General features: G+C 40.7%; 1 protein-coding gene across 2 annotated transcripts in view; it reads right to left on the minus strand.

Annotated features, from left to right (window-relative positions):
* DNAH5 (dynein axonemal heavy chain 5) overlaps nt 1-16,949 on the minus strand; it is a 363,993-nt gene that overhangs the window by 228,741 nt on the left and 118,303 nt on the right. For both annotated transcript variants that reach the window (XM_049861228.1, XM_049861221.1), the window contains exons 16-21: nt 15,866-16,037; nt 10,932-11,077; nt 5,710-5,875; nt 4,521-4,766; nt 2,403-2,593; nt 2,227-2,314 (exon numbers count right to left, since the gene is read on the minus strand). In XM_049861228.1, the coding sequence (XP_049717185.1) occupies nt 2,227-2,314; nt 2,403-2,593; nt 4,521-4,766; nt 5,710-5,875; nt 10,932-11,077; nt 15,866-16,037 (1,009 nt within the window). The remainder of the gene's footprint in view (nt 1-2,226; nt 2,315-2,402; nt 2,594-4,520; nt 4,767-5,709; nt 5,876-10,931; nt 11,078-15,865; nt 16,038-16,949) is intronic.

Raw genomic sequence — 16,949 nt, forward strand, 5'->3', positions numbered from 1 at the left:
GGGAAAGACAAGACACAATACAGGAGAGCTCAGCACAACTGGACTAAACCAAAAGCAAAGAAGTTTCCTGAATACAACCAAACGCTTCGAAGGCCAGAGCAGCAGGGACGGGGGTTTGGGGACCATGGTTCCAAGGGACATCTAGTTCAATTGGCATAACAAAATGTATTAAGAAAATGTTCTGCATCCCACTTGGTTGAATGGCATCTGGAGTATTAAAAGCTAGCAAGTGGCATCTAAGTTGCACCAATTGGTCTCAACCCACCTGAGGCAAAGGAGAATGAAGAACACCAAAGACGTAAGGTAAAGATGAGCCCAAGAGATAGAAAGGGCCACATAAACCAGAGACTACATCAGCCTGAGACTGGAAGAACTAGATGGTGCCTGGCTACCACTGATGACTGCCCTGACAAGGAATACACAGAGAATCCCTGATAGAGCAGGAGAACAGTGGGATACAGACCTCAAATTCCCATAAAAAGATCAGACTTAATAGTCTGACTGAGACTAGAGGGACCCCAGAGGTCATGGTCTCTGGACTCTTCGTTAGCCCAAGACTGGAAGCATTCCCTAAGCTAACTCTTCAGACAGGGATTGGATTAGACTAGAAGACAGAAAATGATACTGGTGAGGCGTGAGCTTCTTGGCTCAAGTAGACACATAAGACTATGTGGGCAACTCCTGTCTGGAGGTGAGATGAGAAGGCAGAGGGGGACAGGAGCTGGTTGAATAGACACAGGGAATACAGGATGGAGAAGTGTGCTGTCTCATAAGGGGTAGAGCATCTAGGAGTACATAACAAGGTGCACACAAGTTTTTGTATGAGAGACTGACTTGATTTGTAAACTTTCACTTAAGCACAATAAATAAATTTAAAAAAAAAAAAAAACAACACCTGTAAAGGTACTTGTACAGGTAAATATAAATACAGTGTAAATGTATTTTTATTTGTGATACTTTTCTTGTACTATCTTATTCAAAAGGCAACTGCATAAAGCACTGTAAAACTGTGTGGACAGGATAAACAATACTTGGTATATCCAGACAGTAGAATATCATTTCACAATAAAAAGAAATGAAGTACTAATGCATGCTACGACATGGATGGAATGTGAAAACATTATGCCAAAGATGAGAAGCTGAGGCACAGTTACAGATACTTTCTAGACATAACCAAACATCTCATGAGATTGATTACTGGACCAGAAAGCTTAGGACCATAGTCTCATGGAAGAGCTAGGTCAATTGGCATAACAGAGTTCATAAGCTTTATGTTCTATATCCTAGTTTGGTGAGTAGCATCTAGGGTATAAAAAGCTTGCAAGCAGCCATCTAAGATATAACAATTGCTCTCTACTCATCTGGAGCAAAAGAGAAAGACAGAAACCAAAGACTCAAAGAAGAAACTAGTCTACAGGGCTAATAGCCTACATGAACCAAGGCCTATCTACCCTGAGACCAGAACTGATGGTGCCCAGCTACGCTACTGACCATTCTGACCAGAGACACAAGAGATGGCCCTGGATAGAATGGGAGAAAAATGTAGAACAAAACTCAGATTCTTTAAAAAGGCCACACTTGACTGGTAGAGACTAGAGAAACCCTGAGATATCCTTTAAACTCTGTCCTGAAACCATACCCAGAGGTCACCTTTCAGCTAAATAACAGATTAGATTATAAAATAAACAATATCACCTATGAGTACTGTGTTCCTTTAAAAAAAAAAAAAATGTCATCTGTATGAGACCAAAGGGTCAACATTTACCCTAGAGCAAAGCTGAGAAGGTAAGTGGGAGTAGGGAAGCTAGATTATGGAAACGGAACAACCAGAACAGAAATAAGGAGAATGACGAAACATCTTAAAAAATGTAACCAATGTCACTGGGTAATATGTACAGAATTTGTTAAATGGTAAGCTAATTTGCTGTGGGAACTTTCACCAAAGATTACAGTATTATAATACATAAATAAATGGAAAAGCTAGTCACAGATGACCACATATAGTAGGATTCCATTTATATGAAATGTCCAAAACAGGCCAATGCATAGAGACAGAAAGCAGATCTGTGGTTGCCAGAGCTTGAGGGGAGGTTGGAGGGGAAGTGACTGCTAACAGGCACAGCGCGTTTTGTTACAGAAGCCCTAGGAAACTAATCAAAGAAGAAATACAAGTCAGATCAATAAATGTTACAGTGACTGTTTCCCAAGAACTGAAAGAACATGTACCTTGAAGTTCATTTCCTCCCATGTCGTTGTCAGAATCACTGTCTTCATTATTCCTCAAAGCAGCCATTTTTCTTTCACGCATCTTTTTCTACAATGTAAACGGATATTTTTCACCCCTGCCCCATTTGTAAACAGAAGCAGCATCATGTGAAATAATTCCTTTATCCCACACCCACCGTGGACAACAGCTCACTGCTCCACTGTCGAACCCCTTTGGGGACGCTGACTATGCACTCCACAGCTTTGTTCAGGGTCTGCTGTATGTCCTCCAGGGCAGGGGTCATGGCGATGTGGGGAATGGCCAGCGTGATGCCCGCCTGGAAAATGGGCAGACTGTTCGGTTTCATCTTGGATATGTTGTTTCTGTCTGAGTTAATACACAAAAAAGATAAGATTGAATATTTTTAACTTAAAATTGGGTTGACCACGTTTTTAACCAGAAAAATTAAAGCACCTAGAACAAGTATCTAGTAACCTAACAGAAGCTCAACAGATACTTGTTGAATGAGTAATTCAATCAACGAAAGAAGACTAACGGAGGATCTAGCTGCGTTCAAGACCCAGAGCAGTTCCGTAGACTCCAAGTCATTTTCTGCTGATGATAATTTCTTGGTATACCCTCCTCCATAAATGAAACTGAGCGTGTAAGATCAGGCCCTAACTATGCAAACTGTTACCTAAAATCTTTGAAGATGGTGTTGTCCAAGTAACAACAAGATGCCAGCAAATGAGTGAAATGTAGACTAAGTAAGCAAAAAAATGAAAAACAAGAGTAATTCTCAGAACAAGTCAAAGAGAGATTAAATAACCAGTTTGGAATTTCAAATAAAATATATACTGTTTCTACCAGAGAATATATAATCCAAACTCAGAGCAGAGTGGAAGGGAAAAATAAAGTATAACTCACCATTCTTATGTAAGTTGGTTTTAAAGTTGGGTATAGATATAGGTATGAATATAGAGACAGAGATATGTCCTGTATTATTTTATAGATGTTAGTTGAAAATACCTATAACATATAAAGTTGGGAAATACCTGTAATTTAATATTCAGCATATCAATCAACATTCGGTAAATTCTAATAATCTTCCTGTGTCAAAGAAAAAGACTATCTCCTATTCTGAATTGAAATAAAACATACCACCAAAATTCTTTCAAAGATTCCACTTCTATTTATTCACTTTTAATTGAATTTCAAAGATGCTTTCCCTTAAACACCAACATTTAAAATAAATAAAAAGATTTTATTATCTTTTATTTTATTCTTCAGTTTTTTTAACTACATTTATTTCATTATTTTTCTATTTTTAATTTAAAATTTAATTTCCTAACGTCTTTCACCTTGATAGATTTTTGTTGGCCGAAATGCAATGTCTGTTTATGAATTGTTCGGAGGAAAAGACGATTGTATTGAGAATGAGACAATCACCTCGAAAGTACTGAATTGACACGAGAAAAGGAAAGTATTTTCTACTTTGGAGAGTGTGCCATTAAGAATATCTTTCTTGCTTTTACAAAACTGGCTGATAGCCTAACAGTTTAACAATGAAATTATTTTTTCTATGTATCTTCTTTTAAAGGTATTTTTTTTTCTTCAGCAATTATAAGAAATCTTATGACAAAACGATTTAAAATGCTGACTTTCATGTTATTAACAAAAGATAAGTAGCTTTGGGCAAATTACCTCTATGCTTCAGTTGTAAAATGAGAGTACTGATATGATTTACACAGTAGGATTATTGGGATGATCAAAGTTCATCATGTATAAACTTATGAGGAAGCTCTCAATAAACAGTGACTTTTTTAATTATTTAAAATTAACAGGAATACATAGACACATAAGGAGCCCTTGTGGTGCAAAGGTTAAGCACTCAGTAGCTAACTGAAAGGTTGGCAGTTGGAACCCACCCAGCAGCACTGCAGGAGAAAGACTCGGCAATCTGCCCTCGTAAAGATTACCCAAAAGCTGAAACAAAACCAGTTGCTGTCGAGTCGATTCTGACTCATAGCCACCCTATAGGTGTTTCCCACAGGGTTTCCAAGGAATGGCTGGTGGATTCAAATTGCTGACCTTTTGGTTAGCAGCCATAGCCCTTAACCACTGCGCAACCAGGGCTCCTTCGTAAAGATGAAGCCTAGAAAATCCAATGGGGCAGTTCTACAACATCACACAAGGTCTTTATGAGTGGAAAATCAACTTGATGCCACCCAACAACAACACCACATGCACACAAGTGCACACACGCCAGCATCTATGCCTGGAGAGCCAGGACACAACTGTGTGGGACTATTACCCCGGAAGTGAACTGTGTTGGAGGCATGAATGCGCTTGCGAATGGCCTCTAGTGTGTTCCTGGTAACTTTCAGCAGAGCATCGGCATTTTGATGGTTGAAGTGAGAAAGCAATTCGCAGGCTTCTTCCTCTAACATAACAGTCTCTTTCTTCTTTTTCTTGATCATCATGAAGGGCAGAAGGCCAGCCCCAGTTTCACTGGCATTCAGGGAAGATGTCAAGGTGTCAGATTTTCCTTCTTTTTTCTCTGTTACAAGGTATGTGAGAGGAAGAAAGAGTGAGGAGAGAGACACACACACACAAGAGAGAACCAGACATTGCAATTAAAATATGGTTGCAATTAAATAAATTATTGTAACTAAAGAGGAAAAAATTAAGATACATTACATGAAATTTAAAATCACTTAAATGTCATGCGTTTTAGAAAAGGAGGCCAAAAAGGGTAGGAAGCGGAAATCAGGGCACCACATGAACTGGTGGAGGCCTCTTCTCCTCCATGTGAGGCAACAGCCAAGAAGAGAGGCAGGAGAGATGGCTGGAAAAGCTAGACTTGGCTCCAGGGGCCTGGGTTCTGGTGCTTTCTCTTCCAACCATGGCCACAGAAACTTGGGGAAAAAACTTTCCTTCTCTACACCTCAGTGTCCTCACCTGTCCTTCAAAAGGTTTTCTCTAGATGGTTTCCAAGGGGACTTCCAATTCATGATGCATCCTACCATATTGATAAGGTAAAATAAAACACATACCCATATCAACATGGAGCCCTGGTGGCGTAGTGGTTAAGAGCTTGGCTACTAACCAAAAGGCTGACAGTTTGAATCCACCAGCCACTTCTTGGAAACCCTATGGAGCAATTCTACTCTGTCCTATAAGGCTGCAATGAGCCAGAATTGACTCGACAGCAGTAGGTTTGGTTTTTTGGGCTTTTTTATATCAACATGCAAGGAGAACTAACAAGGGCCAATGCAAAGTACACGTGTGCAAAGTTTAACAAAAAGCAATAGGAATTAATGACGTGTAGCTCAAGCTCATTATAATATGTTCAGAATCATAACTTCGGATTTGTCCACAGCATTATAAAATCAAGAGGGTGTTTACAGAAGGGTGAAATCAATTACTATGTTGAAAATTAAATTTTAGTTTTCAGCAAATGTCTGAGAAAAATAAGATCCTTCCATGACCACATCTCTCACCTGAACTGTCACTTTGCAAATCAACCCTATTCTCTTTGGATCCTTTTTCACTTTCTTCTTTAGATGGAACTTCCACATCCAGCAACATATTTATTAGTTCATTGACTGCTTCCTCCACTAATGAGCTTTTAAAATGTAGTATCTGGGCACCATTTACACAAAGTTCCTAAGCAAAAAAAAAAATGAGTAGTGTCATATTTGTTTATCTAGCTCTTGACAGCACATTAGTAATGGTTGCAGTGCCCTGGGTTCAGCCTGCACGAGAAGTTTTAGCCTCTAACCATGTTTGGTCACGCCATTCACCCTGTCATGGACTGAATTGTGTCCCCCCTCCCCCCAAATATGTGTTGAATTCCTGGCCCTTGGACCCATGGACGTGATCCTGTTTGGAAATAGATATTTTCCTTTGTTACATTAACGATGTCATACCAGAGTAGGGTGGATTCTGATCACTTCTGAGTTATAAAAAGACCAGAATAGACACAGAGACACAGGCAGGGGAAGACAGATTCCGCGTGGTGATCATCTACAAACCAAGGATCGCCAAGAAACCAAGGACTGCCCAGGACTACCGACAAGGAAGGAAATGACACAGCCAAGCCCCTGATCTGGACTTTTAGCCTACACAACTGTGAGAAAACAAATTTCTGTTCTTTAAAGCCACCCCCTTGTGGCATTTGTGTTACAACAGTACTAGCCTAAAAGACACTAACCCAGGCCAGGAGTTCTGTAAAGGAATGTGTTAAACACAGGGTAACCAAATGGAGCAACACGGACACACCAGCAGTGGAGGAAATAACTTTGAAAGTCATCGGCAGCCTCTCTTCCAATGAAGCTTCCATCCTATCACATAAATCTGTTCTACTCTGCCTCCCTTCTACCCTCACCTTTCCCAACAAGCAATCATCATTTCCTAATTCCTTTCAAAGATATTCTCTTCCCCTCTAACTAGCCTTCCACTTCCCCCACCCAGGAGAAGCCCAACGCAGGTGAGCCAGGTGGTCTACCTTCTCACTCACATACACGCTAGCCATGTAGAAGCTTGGCACTGGGAATTCACAAAATAATTTTTTTTTTTTTTTTAATGCAACTGGCTTCCTAAAGCTACCCAGGAATCGTTCTGCATGGCCATAATCATTTTTCTCTACCAGGCCCCAAAAGAGCTATGCCCTCAAACCCTGGTGGCCTCAAATCTTTACACCATCCTCCCCCATCACACTCTGTAAATGATCTTGCTTTCAACAACACGAAGCAAATAAAGCTTATCAGTTTTAATAAAGGCCAAGTCCTGAAGGCTCATCCCATTCCCTGGACCCTTGCCTTCACCTGGAAGACAAATCTGACTTCATCATTCCCCTTAATTCCCTCTGTTTCAGTAAATGCAATGTTTCTCCTTCTACTCAAAGATAATCCCATGGCTTGAGTTCTGAAACACATTCTCTCCTGCTTCCCCAGTTACCACGTGGTATTAACTATCTCTTCTTACTCTCCCCTCTCTGCTTGATACTCCCCCTCAGCTTAGGAACATGCTCGATGAACTTCAACTCTACATCTTCCTCCAGCTGCCATAACAGCCCACTCCCAGCTCAGGGCCTCTGCACTTGCTGCTCTCTCCTCCTAGAATGCTCTTCCCCAAAGATATTTATGTGGCTTGCTCCCTTACTTCCTTCGTTTCAAACATAATTACAGAAGTCATTCCTGACCATTGAAGAAATAGCAACTTCCTTCCAGGTACCCCTTTTCTCCATTATCATCTTAACGATTTTTTCTCATTGAACTTATCACCATCTGAGGCATTATTTGCTTATTGAGGTTTTGTGTTGTTTTCCTGTATCCTCCACTTGAAAGTGGGATCCGTGATGGCAGAATTTCACCTGTTTATTCACTGCTGTAACCCCAGCAGTGGTTTGCAGTGGGAGCTCCCAAAAAATTACTGCATTAAATGAATTATGAAAATTAAAAAATTTCAAGAAAAATTGTTCATGTATATTAGTAGTCAAAATCCAAATTAAAATTACATTCCATGATTTTGCCTATTACTACATTAAAATGTTTTAATTATAATAAAACAGCACTTGTTGGAAGGCAGGGAAATTGGTACTATTGTGTTGCTGGTGGCATTGTGACTTGGTATCACCCTTTTGAAAAGCAATTTGGTTACAGGTATCAATAGCCACTCAATGACGCCATACTCTTTGACCTAATAATCTTACTTGGGGAAGATAATAATCCTAAAGGGGAAAAAAAGTATGCTACATAAATAGGCTCATTATAGCTCTCTTCAAAATAGGAAAACCGAAAGCCATCTAAATGTCCAGCAATAAGGAACTGAGAAGCTTAATAAAACATTATGAAGGTATCATTAAAATGATGGTTATAAAGGCCATTTGGCAACACGAAAAATATTTTATGAACAAACGTTAACACGGATTGAAAAAAAAGAAAACACTACCCCCAAACCTACTCATGTATAGCAGGTATTGCAACTTTATTAAAAGGCATGTAAACACGCAAGACACCAAAATTACAGCAAAGGTGGTGCAACTGATTAAGATGCTTTTTTTTTTTTTCATTTTTTAAATATTTTGAAAGTTTTCTTTTAAATTTAAAATAAATACTTATTTATAAAACAGTCATCAGAATAGGGGTAATATCTAGAACTATGGTGCCAGGTGATTCCTTGGGGTGGGAAGGAATATAAAAAAATGAACAGGAGGGATAAGAGGGAATTTTAGGCCTATCCACAGTTAGTGAATGGAAGGAGGAACAGGAATTGGAAATTTATAAAATGTCAAAATTAAAATTTGATTGTAAAATATAAACAGAAGATTACCCATGTGCAGAAAAAGGTTAACATAGCAGGTCTAAGACTGCTTGCAAGGTTGGCCCTTGGCTGGCGTCTGGGAACCTAGATTTCAGGAGTGTGCCTGCCGTTCCCTAACTCATGAGGATGGTTGGCTGTGCCTAGACGGCTTGTGCCAACAATGTGGCTTATGCTGAATACCTGCTTTGTTTCTGGGAGTCTAGAATTTGAGAACGCACTAGGCAGAAGGTGTCTATGTGACAACACTCAATAAATACCTTGGGTTCTTAAAGAGACAGAAAAGACCACATAAACCAGAGACTACATCTGCCTGAGACTGGAAGAACTAGATGGTACCTGGCTACCACTGATGATTGCCCTGACAGGAACACAACAGAGAGCCCCTGATGGAGCAGAAGAACAGTGGGGTGCAGACCTCAAATTCTCATAAAAAGACTGGACATAACGGTCTCACTGAGACTAGAAGGACACCAGAGGTCGTGGTCCCTGGACCTTCTGTTAGCCCAAGACTGGAACCATTCCCGAAGCCAACTCTTCAGGCAGGGATTGGGCAGGGATTGGACTAGAAGACAGAAAATGATACTGGTGAGGAGTGAGCTTCTTGGCTCAAACAGACACATGAGACTACGTGGGCAGCTCTGTCTGCAGGTGAGATGAGACGGCAGAGGGGGACAGGAGCTGGTTGAATGGACATAGGGAACACAGGGTGGAGAAGTAGAGTGTGCTGTCTCATTAGGGGGAGAGCAACTAGGAGTACATAGCAAGGTGTATGTAAGTTTCTGTATGAGAGACTGACTTGATTTGTAAACTTTCACTTAAAGCACAATTAAAAAAAAAAAAAAAAAACCCTTGGGCTCTGAGTCTCTAATGGGCTTCCCTGGGCAGAAACATGGTACACATGTTGCTGCATTTTCATTGCTGGGGGAAGGGTGTGCCCTGGGTGACCTGTCATGAGGGAAGAGAGCAGGAGGGAACCTGCACAGGGATTTCTCCAGGCTCCACCTCTGCCTTTTTCCCTTATGAGCCAGCTCGTGGCCATGTCACTCTTAGCCCTGAGTACAGCTATAGGCTGAGTTCCACAAGTCCTTCTACTGAATCTCCAGATGCTGCATGGGCTTAGGGACCTCCAACCAAAAAACCAGCTGCCGTCGAGTCAGGATCTGCTCGTGGCGACCCCATGTGTGTCAGAGTAGAACAGTGCTCCATAGGATGTTCAGTGGCTGATTTTTCAGAAGTAGATCATGAGGCCTTTCTCTTCTGAGCCACCTCTGGGAGGACTTGAACCACCAAGCTTTCGGTTAGCAGCTGAGCATGTTACTGTTTGCACCACTAAGGACTGGGGGTTCACACGTACCATATTAAGATCAGCACTGAAGAGTCCTTACAATCAGGAAGCCCATTATGAACAATTCCCATGATACTAATGGGACATTCCCAAAGAACTTACTTCATGGAACACTGCTTCCAGGATCTTACTCCGTTTGCAAATACTTTGGGGAAATAACAGGTTAAAGAAAGCTCAGTGAACTCTTTTTCAGGAGACCTTATTTTAACGTGCGGGTGTGCACTGCATCTGTAAAAGGGGGAGGGATACTGGGTGCAGTCTGTAGCCTAAGCAGTTTGCACCCACATTCCAACTTTCCCAGCTTACCTAAAAACAGCTCCAGAACTGTGTGCCACCGAACAGCAGTTTGGGAAACACTACAGAAATGTTCAAACAAGAAATCCCGTCCAGGAGTTGTTTAAAACAACTGTTTCATTAAATTAACCTTAGCTTACTAGAAGCTCTTTTGCAAAATAGTTTTATTCACCAAAAAAAAAAAAGAGAGAAATTAGAAACGTGTTCCACGACAATTTTCTTCCTACTGATCTGAAAAGAAAGACGTTCCCCTTCATTTTCAAAGTACTGTCAGAAGTTCAGCATTTAGATCCCTTCTGTCACAGAGCAATCACAGTTAAGATGATTTTACGCCTCACAAAATGTCCTCTCTTTAGAGAAAAATGAATCACAAAAATATTTTAAAATAAAAAATATCAGTCTTTTAATGACCTTTGTGGAGGCCCGGTGGTGCAGCGGTTAAGAGCTAGGCTGCTAACCAAAAGGTCGGCAGTTCAAATCTACCAGCTGCCCTTTGGAAACCCTATGGGGCAGTTCTACTCTGTCCCATAGGGTTACTATGAGTTGCAATTGACTCGACAGCGATGGGTTTGGTTTTTGGTTTAATGGTCTTTGTAGGAGTCCCTGGGTGGTACCAATGGTTAAGTGCTTGACTATTAGCCAAAAGGTTGGAGTTCAAATGCATCCAGAGGTGCCTCAGAAGGTAGGCTTAAAGACCTGTCTTTAAGGTTTTACACTCTGCACACATGGAGAGAATCAACAGCAACTAACAACAATGACCTTTGTCATCTGGAGAAACTCTTCACAGGTAAGTGGCTCCTCCTGGGGGAGTTGGCAGAGAGGTGTGCTACTCATTTCTTCTAGAATGGCGTCGATACGGAACTCAATCAAGTCATTGACCCTGTTCAGCAGCAACTCCAGTTCCTCTTTGGAAAAAAAAGGTTAAAAAAAAAAAGAGAGAGATTAAAGCATTTTGTTAAAAAAAAAAAAAAAAAAAACCTGTGATTAAACTACAGCAGGAAATCAGGATTAAAGTTACTCAGTTTAGCATTAGTTTATATAATGCCCCCTAAACGTATCATTGTTCACCCTTCATTTTCACAGCCTGCCAAGGTCTGACTTGTACTTGAAGACTCAGCTCAAATGCCTCTCCCCCAGGAAGCTTTTCTGAAATCTGAAGCTCTTCCTGTACTGCCACTGTGCCCTATGCATACTTCATCACTACACAGTCCATATTGTCTACTCATGTGACTTAACTTCTTCTGGAATTCACCTTTTTCATCCATGTATCTTCAGCACTTGGCACAGTACTTATTCCACACTACCCATTGACATCAAGTCGATTCCAACTTACAGTGACCCTACGAGACAGAGTAGAACTGCCCCATAGGGTTCCCAAGGAGCAGCTGGAAGATTTGAACTGCCACCTCTTGGTTAACAGCTGAGCTCTTAACCACTGTGCCACCAGGGCTTCATTTCACACTAGAAATTCAACAAATATCATTAAACCAAAATTCTCCATTTTTTCTTTTATCATAACTATCATTGTTGTTGTTGTTAGCTGCCATTAAGTCGATCCTGACTCATAGCAACCCCATGTACAACAGAACAAAACACTGCCCAGTCCTCCACCATCCTTACAATCCTTGTTATGCCTATTGTTGCAGCCGATGTGTGAATTAATCTCATTGAGGGTCTTCCTCTTCTTCGCTGGCCCTCTGCTTTACCAAGCATGATGTCCATCTCCACGGACTGATCTCTCCCGATAACATGTCCAAAGTATGTGAGATGTAGTCTCGCCATCCTTGTTTCTAAGGAGCATTCTGGCTGTACTTCTTCCAAAACAGATTTGTTCCTTCTTTTGGCAGTCCATGGTACGTTCAATATTTTTTGCCAACATCACAATTCAGAGGCGGCAATTCTCCAGTCTTCCTTATTCTTTGTCCTGCTTCGCATGCATATGAGACAACTGAAAAACACCATGGCCTGGGCCAGGTGCACCTTAGTCTTCAAGGTGACATCTTTGCTTTTCAACACTTTAAAGAGGTTTTTTGCAGCAGATTTGCCCAATGCAATGCGTCTTTTGATTTCTCAACTGTGGCTTCCGTGGGTGTTGATTGTGGATCCAAGTAAAATGAAATCCTTGACAACTTGAATCTTTTCTCCATTTATCATGATGTTGCTTATTGGTCCAGTTGTAAGGGTTTTCGTTTTCTTTATGTTAAGGTGTAATCCATACTGAAGGCTATGGTCTTTGATCTTCATCAGTCAGTGCTTCAAGTCTTCTTCACTTTCAGTAAGCACGACTGTGTCATCTGCATATCACAGGTTGTTAATGAGTCTTCCTCCAACCTGATGCTCCGTACTTCCTCATATAGTTCAGACTCTCGGATTATAAAGTATCATAAAGTACACTTTTTGAATTGTGCTAAAGTAATATTGAACACTAAATTCCACGGATGAAACACCAATTCTGAAAGAAACTAACAAAAAATTTACATCAAAAGTAGAAATGATGGTTAGTGAATCTCCATCAAAGGGGCAGAACATCTGTCAGCAGAGGTATCAATTCAGTAAAATCTCTTTTTCTACTACTACTTTCTCTTAGGAAATGAAGTCGAAAGTGAAGTAAGACAGTTGATGTCATGATTCAGAGATCTAAGTACTTAAGTAACTTACTTCCTAAAGAATAAAAGCCTAAACTTTTTCCATATTTTTAAGCTAATTTATTGAAGAGGCTGCTCAAAATCCCAAATAGTTCTGCCGAGAAAGTATATTGGGGCCCTGGTGGTAGAGTTGTTTTTTGGGTGGTACAGTGGTTAAGAGCTACGGAGAGCTGTAGCAGCTAACCAAAAGGTCAGCAGTTCAAATCCCCCAGCCACTCCTTGGAAACCCTATGAGGCAATTCTACTCTGTCCTACAGGGTTGCTCTGAGTCAGAATAGACTCAATAGCAATGGGTTTGTTTGTTTGTTTGTTTTTAGTAAGCATACTGATTATTAAAAGTGAGCCAACATTTTATTTAAGCATGTGTGCTCAATAAAACTCTTTACTATTCTCAAAAATGTCTCTATTTCTCACTGATGCTTGAAAGTGTTTTTAAGGGTATCCGTTTTTTTTTTAATGCATAGATTACATATATCATATAATATTATATATATATATATATATCCCAATCAACTCGACAGCAACAGATGTGCATAGATTAGGCCTTTGGGTAGCACAAACTGTTAAGTACTCAGCTACTAACCAAAAGTTTGACAGTTCAGATCTACCCAGAGTTACCTCAGCAGAAAGGCCTGGTAATCTGCTTTCAAATGGTCACAGTGATGAAAACATTACAGAGCACAGCTCTACTCTGCAACACACGAGGTCGCCATGAATCAGAATTGACTCAATGGCAACTGGTACGGAATAGCAGGCACAGGTTAGGAGTACCCAGGTGGTGCTGCTAACCAAAAGGCTCGAGTTTGAGCCCACCCAGAGGCACCTCAGAAGAAAGCCATGCTGATCTACTTCCAAAAAATCAGCCACTGAAAACCCCACAGAGCACAGCTCTACTCTGACACACATGCATCACCAAGAATCAGAATCAACACCCGGCAACTGGGACACGTAAACTGTGGAAAACCATGTCCATGGAAACTCTGTGTGTTATTTTGAAGAAAGGCCAATACTCCCTTAAATGTTTGCTACAAATAGACCAAGAAAACCAAACCCATTGCTGTCGAGTCAATTCCAACCCACAGTGACCCTACAGGACAGAATAGAACTGCCCCCACAAGGTTTCCAAGACTATAATCTTCATGGGAGCAGAATGCCACATCTTTCTCCTGTGGAGCAGCTGGTGGATTCGAACCACAGACCTTTCCTTTAGCATCCAAGTGCTTAACCACTGCACCACCAGGGCTCCTTTTGCTATGAATAAAAAAAAAAAAAACTCATTGTCATCAAGTCAGACTCATAGCGACCCTGTAAGACAGAGTAGAACTATCTCATAGGGTTTCCAAGAAGCAGCTGGTAGATTCATACTACTGACCTTTTGGTTAACGGCCAAGCTCTTAGCCACTATGCCGCCAGGCCTCTGCCTTGCTACAAATAACCACCTGCAAATAATAGGGTTGGCTCACTAATTCAATAAAGAATCCAACCGTCATTGAGATGCAACATAGTTTGCCTCCCAAAGAAACCTAATCTTTGTTCAATCTCAGTTCCTTAATTTAAATTACAAAAAGAAAACGTAATAGAATCAGAGGACTAAGAGCATTTTCTTTAGAAACAATCACCCTGTGTCCAGGCACTAAACCGTAACATCCAAATTATTAATTTTTAATCCTAGTATTCCCTAGGGAGATTGCTAACATCTACCTTGGCAGCCTATTCTAATTTGGTTGTGCTAACTCTTATGAAGTTTTTATACATTTTCTAAATGCTTCCCTCTAGAAATGTTAGCCAATTTTCTCTTGTTCTATTTTCTGGGAAGATGAATTTTGGAAAGAATATTGGTTTAGAGGCAAGAAAGCTGGATTCTAAACTCACCCTTACTGCTTACATCTATGTGACATTTGTCATTGTTGTTCTTAGTTGCCATGGAGTCAATTCCAACTCATGGAGACCTCAGGGTTCAGAGCAGAACCACTCCATACGGGTTTCAAGCTGTGACCTTTCAGAAGCAGATCACCAGGCCCATCTTCTGAGGTGGCTTTGGGTGGGTTAGAACGATCAACCTTCAGCTAATGTGGCATTTAACCATTTGCACTACACAGGGACTCCATCTATCCAACATTAGAAGCCATTTAGCATCTCTTGATCTTCGTTTTCCAACCTTTAAATTAAGATTATTTCTATAATCTTCTCCCCTATCATATTCTATGGTGGTCTAATAATAGGTTTTATATTATTCAGGCTTCAGATTGTGATGAGCCTAAAGGACATCCAGATCCAAAGACCTCTTTACAACTCACCTTTGAATCCAGCTCCAAATCTTTAGGTCCGTAATTCCTCACTCTACCACCCAACCCAGTATTTCTCAAAGATTCTTTAGTATATCCAAAAACCCATTGCCACTGAGTAGATCTGGAATCATGGCGACCCATGTTACAGCATAGAACTGCTCCATAGGGCCTTCTTGGACATAATCTTAACAAAAGCAGATCATCGGACCTTTCTTTCACTTTTCTGCTGGGTGAGTTCTAACCGCTAACCTTTAGGTTAGCGGTCAAGCGCAAACTATTTGCACCACCTAGGGACCTACCTACCTTTAGCATACAGTAGCTGGAACTTTCTGACCCCTAATGTATTTGAAAGGTACAGATGAGACAAGCTCTTGACAGTTTGGGGCTATAAAAACACTAGGTAATGCTACTTCAACAGCCACAAATACCTGACCAAGAGAAGATCCTACGGAGAGATAGAGAAAGCAGAGACTAGGAGATTGATAAATGCATCAGTGAAAGAGGCATCTAGAAGATAGACCCAGAAAGGGGTGAGCCAGCAGTGAGGCGATGGACATAGGAGGTAGGAACAGCTTTAGGGAGGTAAGGAAACGGAAAGAGACTAACTATATAAAACAATTGCAATTATGAATCTGTATCAATTACACACCTAACTGAAAGGAATGCTCATTGCATTAATAATATCACTATACCTAGCAAGCAATTATGCAACAGATGTTAAGATCTCAGCTGTAAAACTGAGACATTCTGATAGACTTACTGATCTTTTCAAACGTGCTTTCTAAATACGCCTCAATATTCAGTGATGTCCAGTTCAGTGCGGCCAAGCCAGATTGGAGAGTTTCATCCACTTTAGCTAAATGAGGGGCCATCAGTTGCTCAATGGTGGGAGGCATTTTTGACTTTACTCTCTGATATTCAGCCAGCATCATCTGAAATTAAACAAAGGTTAAATAATCAATTAATATCACGTTTCTAGTACCTAATAATATCTCATTTTTTATACAAAAGATATTTTTATTTACAGTCATGCTATAGGGCTCTAATAGGAGTCTAGTAGACACAGTGAATAAAACAGAGTAAGAGAAGACAGGAAATCTCTCCATAAATACAAATCCCTAATCCAATAAAACACAACTGAGGATGAAGGAAAAAGAATTCAAGAATGAGAATTTCTCACTTCCTACTTGCATTTGAACTGGACAAATAACCTTAAGTTTGGCAGTTCTAATTCACCCAGCAGCTCAGTGGAAAAAAGGCCAGGTGATCGGTTATTGTAAAAAATCATAGGCAAGAAAACCCTATGGACGTGTTCTACTCTCTAATACATGGGGTTGTTAGGCCAGAATCAACTTGATGGTAAAGGATTTGGTTTGGTTTTTTTTAACCCAGCTTTTAGGGGAGAAAAGTTCTGAAGTAAGTTTTCTAAATCATGTTAGCCTGTGCATCATGAAATTCATTTGTTCAACTTCGTATGTTGGTACAATTTGTTTCCTGCTCCCCTGGGCACCTCCTGCAGACCATGCATGGGTCACCAGAAGTCCACCTCAGCCCACTGCTGTATTATTCATTGAGTCTTAATGAAAGTTCCAAAGCACACCAGTCTTCTCCACAGGGAAAGAGTCAGGAACCACTGTTGATCTCAACTAATGTCATGGCTTCAAATATCATCCATACATCAACAAACCAAAACCATACTCATTGCTGTCAAGTTGATTCCAACTCATAGTGGCCCTATAGGACAGAGAAGAATTGCCCCCTAGGGTTTCCAAGGAGTAGCTGGTGGATTCGAACTGCCAACCTTTTGGTGGTTAGCAGCCAAAATTTATACCTCCAGCATAGAT

Source organism: Elephas maximus, chromosome 2 (genome assembly GCF_024166365.1).
Source record: "Elephas maximus indicus isolate mEleMax1 chromosome 2, mEleMax1 primary haplotype, whole genome shotgun sequence".
Lineage (NCBI taxonomy): Eukaryota > Metazoa > Chordata > Mammalia > Proboscidea > Elephantidae > Elephas > Elephas maximus.